A 10,291-nucleotide genomic window follows, 5' to 3' on the forward strand; every position below is an offset into this window, starting at 1 on the left:
TGCTACTATATTTGGTATAAGATGTGAGTTAAGTTTCTAGCTCCCCCCACAGGTAGTATCTAATATTGTTATATATATTTTTGTATAATACACACACACATACACATACCATGTTTTGCATTTTGCTTTTTCATTGAATAAATCTATATTTAACATGTAGATTTGCCTCATGAAATAAAAGATGCATGGGCTTGCATTTTGTGTCTGTATCATAATTTGACTAATCTACTGAGGAACATTTGGGTAAGACAGCTTGTGTTCAAATTCCACTTCCATCACTTTGTGAGCTTTGTGAGCTAAAGTAAGTTACCTAGCCTCACTGTACCTCAGTTTCCTCATTCATAAAGTGGGAATAATAAAGTATATCTCTTAGGGTTGTTATGATGGTTAAAAGAAATGATCCTTGTAAAACATTTCACATACAGTACTTTGCATCTAGAAAGTGCTCAAGATTTAGCTGTTAAACTCCATTTATTATTATTAAATGTACTAAAATTGTTTTCACCAGGATGACTTACTTCAGTGTAAATTTTATAATATTTTTATTTTATAAAATTATATAGATTGAGATTTTGCCATTATAAGCTTTCTTTGGGGGCTATTATTTCTCCCAAATCCAGGTTTCCTGGGTATAGTTTTAGTCATTATCACTGTCATTTTAGCACATTATAAGGTCTATTTTTCCACATTTCATTGTTAATAAGAAAATGTAATTTTTCAGACATCATTTTTGCTCTAACAAATTATGCATGTGCAGTTTTAACTTTTTTTTTTTTTTAATGGAGACAGTGTTTTGCCCTGTCACCAGGCTGGAGTACAGCAGTGTCATCATGGCTTATTGCAGCCTTGATCTCCTGAGCTCAGGCGATCCTCCTGCCTCAGCCTTCTGAGTAGCTGGGACCACAGGCATGTGTCACTATGCCCTGCTAATTTTGTTGATGTTTTTATTTATAGAGAAGGGGTCTTGCTATGTTGCCCAGGCTGGTCTCAAACTCCTGGGCTCAAGGAATCCTCCTGCCTTAGCCTCTCAAAGTGCTGGTATTACAGGTGTGAGCCACCACGACTGGCCTAACTTTTGTCATTTTTGAAAATATATTATTTTGGCCGGGCGCGGTGGCTCAAGCCTGTAATCCCAGCACTTTGGGAGGCCGAGACGGGCGGATCACGAGGTCAGGAGATCGAGACCATCCTGGCTAACATGGTGAAACCCCATCTCTACTAAAAAATACAAAAAACTAGCTGGGTGAGGTGGCGGGCGCCTGTAGTCCCAGCTACGTGGGAGGCTGAGGCAGGAGAATGGCATAAACCTGGGAGGCGGAGCTTGCAGTGGGCTGAGATCCGGCCACTGCACTCCAGCCTGGGTGACAGAGCAAGACTCTGTCTCAAAAAAAAAAAAAAAAAGAAAAAGAAAATATATTATTTCTACTAATTTTAATTTTTTTCTGGTATTCTGGACAAAATGTCCTTAGTAACAACATTGCAAAGTCAAAAGTTTGTGATCAAAGTATTATTTTAAATTCCCTAATATGTTTGGGTGTATTTCTGAATTCACTCATCAGGTACATTTGCCTGTCTATTTTTGAACTACATTGTTTAGCTATGTAACACATCTGCTTATCTGTTAGGGTTTTGACCTTTTGCATTAATAGTGTTTCTTTAGCTGGACTTTAGTTTCATTTTGTCGTATTTCAGAAATAGCCTCTGGAGTGTTTATTTGTTTGTTTGTTTTTGAGAAGGAGTCTCGCTCTGTCACCCAGGCAGAGTGCAATGGTGCGATCTTGGTTCACTGCAACCTCCCCTCCCGGGTTCAAGCGATTCTCCCACCTCAGCCTCCCAACTAGTTGGGATTACAGGCACCTGCCATCATGCACGGCTAATTTTTGTATTTTTTTAGAGATGGGATTTCACCATGTTGGCTAGGCTGGTCTTGAACTCCTGACCTCAGGTGATCCGCCCTCCTTGGCCTCCCAAAATACTGGGATTACAGGCGTGAGCCACTGCACCTGGCCAGCCTCTGGAATTTGAGTGAAGATCATGAGTTCAGTTTGAGTTTAAAGGCAGGAAAAGTCCTGTGTCCCAGTTAGAGGTAGCAGGCAGGAGGAATTCTTTGTTATTTGGGTGAGGGTCAGCCTTTTGTTCTATTCAGGCCTTAAAATTGATTAGATAAGGCCCACCCATATTAGGAAGGGCAATATACTTTATCAGTCTGCCTATTTACACGATAATTTCATAGTAAGAGCAGCCTGACAGATATACCCAGAATAATATTTGCCAAATATCTGGGCACTCATGCCCTCGTCAAGTTGACAGGTCACCATCACAGTTGCACTGCAGCTGTGATCAGCCTGCCTGGTGAGCCTCATTCCTTTTGTTCAGATTGTCCAACATTAATGCTTTCTTTTTCTTTCTTCTGTCTCCACCTCCCCCTCCACCTATACTTCCTTTCTTTCTTCTTTTTCTTTTTTACTTTATAAAGGTTTTCCAAGGACCCTTGCACAGGCAGAAGCCCTAGACAGAGCTTATCAAATCGACACAGTGATTAACCTGAATGTGCCCTTTGAGGTCATTAAACAACGCCTTACTGCTCGCTGGATTCATCCCGCCAGTGGCCGAGTCTACAACATTGAATTCAACCCTCCCAAAACTGTGGTGAGTAGTTGTTGTGGCACTGTCATATAGCATACTGTCCCTGAGTCCTCTTGCCCTAACAGACATAAGTTTAGTGAACTTGGAAATCTTCTGCCAGACCAAAACTCCCGAGGGTATATTCTCAGGTTACTTGGTATCGTTGACTGATATAGTCCACTGAGCTTGGTGCTAAAGGTGCCCCAGGAGCAACAGGGGTTTGTTACTCATTCAAAAACATTTGTTGATTTCCTACTCTGCCAAGGAGTATGTTAGGAGTTGGGCTGATAGAGATTCATAACACCTTGGTTTATTTAGGACTTGCAGTTAAAATTCCCAGTTTATAGCTGAATCTTTTTGTATATATACAAACTTACTTAGAGGCTGCTTAGAAAACCTTTTACTCTAAGGCTAAAGTGACTGATAACTGTGGAAATGAAACTGGCGTCCCCTGTTTCTGTTGCGATGATCTCTCTTGAGGTTGAATTCCATTTATTTAAAAGTTAGCACATTTTTGTGCTTGGCACTCGCACAGAGATGTTTGTTTAAAAATAATTGAACTGCTTATGAAAATATCCTTCAGAAATATGATATCTGATACTAGTCTCTTCTAATCCTGTTTAGGGCATTGATGACCTGACTGGGGAGCCTCTCATTCAGCGTGAGGATGATAAACCAGAGACGGTTATCAAGAGACTAAAGGCTTATGAAGACCAAACAAAGCCAGTCCTGGAATATTACCAGTGAGTTTTTGCTTTTCAGAACTTCTCTTGCATAGTGGTGCACTAAGTCTAGTTTTGATTTTCCTTCCTCTACAGCTGAAATGCTAAAATGCCAAAAGGCCCAGTTCACATGGGCTTAAGTAATAAAGGAAATACATTAACTTGTGTAACAGGAGTCCAGAAGGTAAGTTGGGCTTCAGTCACACCTGGGTTTGATCAGTGTAGCCATTCTCTTGGTTTTGCCTTCCTGTGTGTATTGGCTTTGTCCTTAGGCTTCCTGCATGGTAGCAGACATTTGCAGGAACAGCCAGGGCTTCCTTTTCTATGACGGGCTGAGGGGTAACCTTTCCTCCAGTGAATAGAAGCCCAGAGCACCACTCAGATGGAGCCAACTTGAACTGCAGTCAGGGAATGCCTGGCACTCACTGTTATAGGCTTGGGTTACTGCCCACTGCAGAACCAGTCATTGGGGTGGGAATGATTACACTAATTACACTGACCAGTCCACATCTAGAGTTGGTAGTGCGACAGTCTCACCCAAACTCTGCTATGTGCAGATGTTCCGCAATTTACAATGAAATTACGTCCTGATAAATCCATTGTAATTTGAAAATACCAAGCACCATAACTTAGCCTGCCTTAAACGTGCTCAGAACACTTAGATTAGCCTACAGTTGGGCGAAATCATCTAACACAAATCCTGTTTTGTAATAAAGTGTTGAATATCTCACAAATTTACTGAATATTGTACTGAAATTGAAAAGCAGAATGGTCGTACAGGTGCTCGAGGTACAATTTCTACTGAATGCATGTTGCTTTCGCACCATCATAAAACTGAAAAATCCTGTGTTGAATCGTTGTAAGCTGGGAATCGTTGGTAGCGGAGGGAGGGCTGGAATGAATGCTGGGAAGGCAAACCTAATATTGCCCACCACATTTGCCAATACAGGATGCTATGGTGTGGAAGAATGTCAGATGGCGGCTAATCCCTCTGACTCTGTAATTGGCTAGCAGTCTTTAAAAGCTTACGTTTTAACATTGTTTTGTGTGCAACACATACAGGAACTGTACTGAATGAGTATTTGACTTAGGCTAAGAAATAGTCCAGTTTTCTTACTGAGCCTTCCCACTTCTTACAGAGGATTTACTGCCTCCCCTTTCATTTGTGTACTTACTGAATACTGATCCTGATCAGGGCAGAACAGTATCATGGGCAGAACACAGACTCTGAAGCCAGAATACCTAAGTTCAAGTCCCAGCTCACCATCTTCACCTTCACCTTCTGCTTAACCTCTGCCTGTGTTTTTCTCTATAAATTGGGGAAGAGAATAAAGGGTTAAAAGATTAATATGGGTAACTTTCTATGACACATAGAAAGCACTATAGAAATGTTAGCTATTATTATTGTTGTTGTAATAGGGCACGTATGCAGTAAAAATCTGAAGCAACCATTTCCAAACATTTATTTATTTATTTATTTATTTATTTATTTATTTATTTTAGAGACAGAGTCTCACTCTGTCACCCAGGCTGGAGTGCAGTGGTTCTATCATAGTTCACTGCAGCCTTGAACTCCTGGGCTCCAGCAATTCTCCTGTCTCAGCCTCCCAAGTAGCCAGGACTACAGGCCCGTGCCACCACACCTGGCCAATTAAAAAAATTTTTTTTTAGAGATGGGCCTCTTGCCATGTTGCACGGGCTAGTCTCAAACTCCTGGCTTCAAGCAACCCTCGTGCCTCGGCCTCCCAAAGCATTGGGATTACAGGTATAAGCCACCATGCCTGACCTTTCAAACCATCTTGTTTCTGGAGCATAAAATTACGTTGGCAAACCACTTTTTATAGTAACTGTTACTATAATTTTGTCATTTGTTTAATGAGACTGGTTCTGAAAATTACCATCTCTTTTGCCCTAGGCAAGCTATTTAACCTCCATGCTGCAAATCCCTTATTTGTAAAGTCAGGCAATATTAAATAGCATCTGCTTTACAGGGTTGTTAAAGGAATTAAGTGAGAGATCCTGGGAAGTCCTACAACAGCCCTGGTGTCTATTAAATCATTCATTGTCAGCAATTATTGTTTACTCTCTTGACACTGTGGTAGGCCCTTGGTCCACATGGACAATTAGATCCAGTCCCTGTCAGGCTCCAAGAAACTATGTATGTGGGTGAGGTGGGGAGCTGGGTAAACAGTATTTATCATACAATGTGATATGTGCTTATATTAACTAAGAACCTAATTCACACCAGCTTAAGCAAAAGGGGAATTTATTGGTAATATAACTAAAAAGTCACAGATAGATGGATGGGTCCAGGTGTTCAAAAACACCTATCATCAGGCCTCAGTCACTCAGCTCCATTGTTCTGTGTTGGCTTCAGTCTCAGGTGTGCCGTCCCTGTGTAGCAGCCCCTCAGCTTTCCAGTTTACCTCCTACTAGTCAGAAACCCCAGCAGCAAAGAGCCTCTTTTGCCAGCAAAAGTCTTGGGGTTGGCATCGATTAGCTCTGATCATGTCCATCCTTGAAGATGGGGAGTGGCGACAGTCTCTCCTGAACCTCGTCAACTGAGTTTGATGGAGAGGTTGTTTCCCAAAAGTAACCAGAGGAAGGGAGAATGCATTGTTGCTGGGCAGATAGCACCACCACTGCAAGGCTATGAATAGATAATCCCCCAATGCAGTGAAGTACCAGGGGTTGTTGGGATTTGTTCTGTCAAAATATCAAAATATGGGAAGGGGCCTGGGACGGTGGCTCATGCCTATAATCCCAGCACTTTGGGAGGCTAAGGCAAGAGGATCGAAGAGGCGGGAATTCAAGATCAACCTGGGCAACATGGTGAAACTCTGTCTCTACAAAACATAAAAACAAAAAAAATTAGCCAGGCATGGTGGCACACACCTATAGTCCCAGCTACTGGGTAGTCTGAGGTAAGAGGATTGCTTGGACCCAGCAGGTCGAGACTGCAGTGATCTCTGATTGCACCACTGCAGTCCAGAGTGCAGGTGTCAGAGTGAGACCCTGTCTCAAAAAAAAAAAAAAAAAAAAAAAAAAAAAAAGGTAGGAAGGGCAGTCGAGGAAGGCTGCGAAGATGAAGTGAATGATGCGGGTCCTTATCTTAGGAGATATCTGAGAAGTCTTTCTAGGCTGCTTCTGGCTTTTGCTGCCTCTTGCTGTTAATTCAAGCTTTTGCTTTTGCTTTCTCTTCTCTCTCTCTCTCTCTCTCTTTCTTTTTTGAGACAGAGTCTCACTCTGTCAGGCTAGAGTGCAGTGGTGCCATCTCAGTTCACTGCAGCCTCTGCATCCCAGGTTCAAGCGATTCTCGTGCCTCAGCCTCCCCAGTAGCTAGGACTACAGGCGCGTGCCACCATGCGCAGCTAATTTTTGTATTTTTAGTAGAGACGGGGTTTTGCCATGTTGGCCAGGCTGGTCTTGAACTCCTGACCTCAAGTGATCCACCTTCCTTGGCCTTCCAAAGTGCTGGGATTACAGACGTGAACCACCACACCTGGCCTAATTCAAGCTTTTCATTCTCAGCTCCCACACATAGAACTAGGGCGAGACTTAACTAAAAACTGAAAGTTTATTTGCAAGAATGTTAGTAATAGTCAGCATTGTTATTTAAAAATGCTGATGGTTGTATTGTTGGTTGTTTTAGAAAAAACTCTTAGCTGTGGGACATTGTAATTGGTCTATGTTTACAAACAACACGATGCTCTTACTCTTTGGAGGACCAGTTGTTGAAGCTGGTTCCATTTTATTACACAGAAATTAAAATGACAAATGTTCACCCACGATTTAGGATCAAATAGGTGCCTGCAATTGTGCCCTCAGTAATTAACCCACTTGTGACACTGGTTTGATTTTTAAAGTGGCTCTTCAAGAGGCTTACAACAGTTAAGAAGCTTACTTCCTTGAAAGTTGTACCAGGTGCCAGTGAATTTAGAAGCAGGGGGGTTTCTCATACCCTAAGAATGCTGTATTTGCATAGTTTCCCTCCTTAGCAGATGTTTCTTACCAAGAAAACAGTGGGTGATATTTAAGTTAACTGTGGCGAATTTTATGAGGTATCAAGAAGGAATGCTTTTGTCCTTAGTGAAACCCCTGAAAACCTAGTAAGAAGGGCTGCAAAGGTATGAGGGATCCTGTTTTCATAAAGTAATAAGCCAGAGTTCTTAGGTTGCCCTTTTGCAGCCTTTAAACCAGTGTGTATATGTGTAGGTGTACACATGGGCTAGACGAGGGGTTAGCAAGAGGAATGCCAGAATCTCTGGAGGGAATCTGTGTGGCTTGAAAAGCAGCCCCAGGATTCTGATTCTCACTCCTCACCATATTATCCACAGGAAACTGGAGTAAATAAAATAGACTTTGGCTGCTGGTCTAGTGACAAGCTAGACAAATCTGCCTGTGGAGAAATGAAGACAGTCAATAGGAAACCCAGTAAAACCAACACCTTTTATTCCCCTTTCTGTTAAAATTCAGAAGAGTGGAGTAGAGGAAAAAATAAACGTTGGCCTAGGCAAAAAGGAAAGATACTCAAGTATTAGAAAGTAGCTTTTGCAAAGGAGTTAAGTAGAAAAAAAAAAGCTGACGGGTGTTCTGGTATCTTAACAGGTTCTGTTTGGAAATGTACTACCAACTTGGTGATTTGGGCTAAGTTACATTACAAAGAGATGTTTTTAACAGTAAAATAAGAAAATTTGAGCTTTGGAAAGGATTAAACAAACTATTATATGTAAAGCATGTAGCACAGCCTTTGACACACAGTGCATGCTCAATAAATAAAATAAATGATAGGTGCTGTTATTTTTTTAAGCACCCATTTATGTAAGTCAGAGAGCACAACTGAAACTAAAATCTAAATTTTCCAATGCCTGGCCAAGTGCCTTTGTCTCCTGATTACACAAACCCATACTTACCAAGACTCCTAAATCTACATTATCATCGTTTACAGAAAAGCTTTGAAAGAGCTTATTAGGAAGACTCAGACCTGTGTTTGTTTGTTTTTTGTTTCATCTTTAGGAAAAAAGGAGTGTTGGAAACATTCTCCGGAACAGAAACTAATAAGATTTGGCCCTATGTGTATGCTTTCCTACAAACTAAAGTTCCACAAACAAGCCAGAAAGCTTCAGTTACTCCATGAGGAGAAATGTGTGTAACTATTAATAGTAAGATGGGCAAACCTCCTAGTCCTTCCATTTAGAAGCTGCTTTTCCTAAGACTTCCAGTATGTATGAATTCTTTGAAAATTATATTACTTTTATTTCTATTGATTTTATTCTGGATACTAAGGATGTGCCAAATGAGTCGGATACTAAGATTCATCCTTTGAAATCATCTGGTGTTTTATGCAGTTATCCTCAAAAACATCAGCGATGTCTGAACTTTTCAAACATGTTAGAGCAAAATTGAAAGAGCATTTGGTAGTAGTCTTTTTGTTCAGTTAACAAGTGGTTGATAAAGTTTCCATATTTTTCTAGAAAAGTTTAAAAAAAGTTACATGTCATTTGGAGAAAACATATAGTCAGAAATTTTTGCATAGATTGATGCCAAAGAAGACATTTCTAGCATTGTGGAACATGGTGAGACACTATATAAAATTCCAGAAAGAAAGCAACTGGATTTACAGATTTATTGTGAGACACAAATTCACTGCTGCCTTTACACTAAGAAATGTATATGTTAACCATATATGCTGTATTTATTTTGTTAAGCATACTTTTAGTTTACTCAGAATTTTCAATTTGCTATAAAAATGTATCAATTAGCATATAGAAAAATATTACTTTAAGATGACTTGTTTCCTTTGAAAATACGTATGTACTGAGGGTTATGATTTATGTCAGAAATTGACATAAGTGCTTTTACAAGCACCAAAGTTGAATGAATTTTCAACAAAATGTAATTCAAGTCTATGTTTTCAGATGTGACTCAGGTTAAGAAATGTGTTTTAGGATCTACTTGCTGGTTTTTCTTTTTGATCCAAATGTATGATCTGCCCTGATAAATAACAAGTTATAGTACCATCTCCCCCGCCAAAAAAAAGAAAGAAAAGAAAAAAGAGAAAACCTGTGGCACTATGTAAATAAAGTAAGCATACTTTGTTGTTAGTGAATAGATGAGGCATGCCCGGGAAATGCTCCCTTGGCATAAATAGCAATCAATCATAATTAGTAAACAAGTGTACCAATAAAAAGAATTTACATGATAGGTTAACAAGGACCAGGAAAGTGAGTGAGTTTCCTGAAGGAGTTCTTTGTTCCTGATCAAATAAATCTGTACCTGTTAGCATTCACTGCCACCATATTTTAAGGAGAAAGAACTCTATTGGCGTCATCTGAGCAGCCATTTAAAAACTGGAATCTAAAGGATGGTTGCTGATGTACTGTGTGGTCTGGTAGAAGTGGGGAAATATGAGAGGTGGAGGAAAAATTTGATTATGTCTTCCATGGCATATTTACTCTTACTTTACTTGATGCCAAGTCAAATGAAACAAGCCCTCTTACAAGCTGTTACTGCCTTTAAAAATCCGTTCCATTTTTTCCCCAGGTACTTAAAATACAAGTGCCAGTAAGTGGTTCTTATGTATTTTGGGGGAAAATTTTTATTTCCCTTTTCTTCTGATATTTAAAAAATTCATCAATCTTTCAAGATGAACCAAGGTTTTTTAAAAGAATTATAGTAAACACTTCATTCTTTATAAAACTTTCTATAATGCCTTATTTGAATGTTAATCTTAGGTGCTTTCTAAAAACTGTTGTGAAATACCAAACTTATGGATTATCACTAGGTTATCGGCATACATCAGTCTTTATCAGAATAAAATGAAATGTCGTAACTGTGGCTGTTGTGGTCCTTCGCAGGGCCTGCTCCATCCCACCTTCCTTTCTGCTGCCTGATGTCTCAATGGCTTCCGAATGACTGTTCTAATAAATGATCTTAAAACAGTC

The 10,291-nt window shown here is 40.1% G+C and overlaps 1 protein-coding gene across 6 annotated transcripts in view; it reads left to right on the top strand.

The window, feature by feature from the left end:
- The window catches only part of AK3 (adenylate kinase 3), a 30,219-nt gene extending 19,928 nt beyond the window's left edge, over positions 1 to 10,291 (top strand). For 5 of the 6 annotated variants that reach the window (XM_025359480.1, XM_025359482.1, XM_025359477.1 and 2 more), the window contains 3 exons: positions 2,477 to 2,649; positions 3,250 to 3,368; positions 8,364 to 10,291. In XM_025359480.1, the coding sequence (XP_025215265.1) occupies positions 2,477 to 2,649; positions 3,250 to 3,368; positions 8,364 to 8,484 (413 nt within the window). In that variant the 3' untranslated portion in view covers positions 8,485 to 10,291. Of the gene's footprint in view, positions 1 to 2,476; positions 2,650 to 3,249; positions 3,373 to 8,363 lie in introns of all 6 variants that reach the window. The other variant, XM_025359478.1, reaches the window with a different exon arrangement.

This window comes from Theropithecus gelada, chromosome 15 (genome assembly GCF_003255815.1).
Source record: "Theropithecus gelada isolate Dixy chromosome 15, Tgel_1.0, whole genome shotgun sequence".
In the NCBI taxonomy this organism is placed as follows: domain Eukaryota; kingdom Metazoa; phylum Chordata; class Mammalia; order Primates; family Cercopithecidae; genus Theropithecus; species Theropithecus gelada.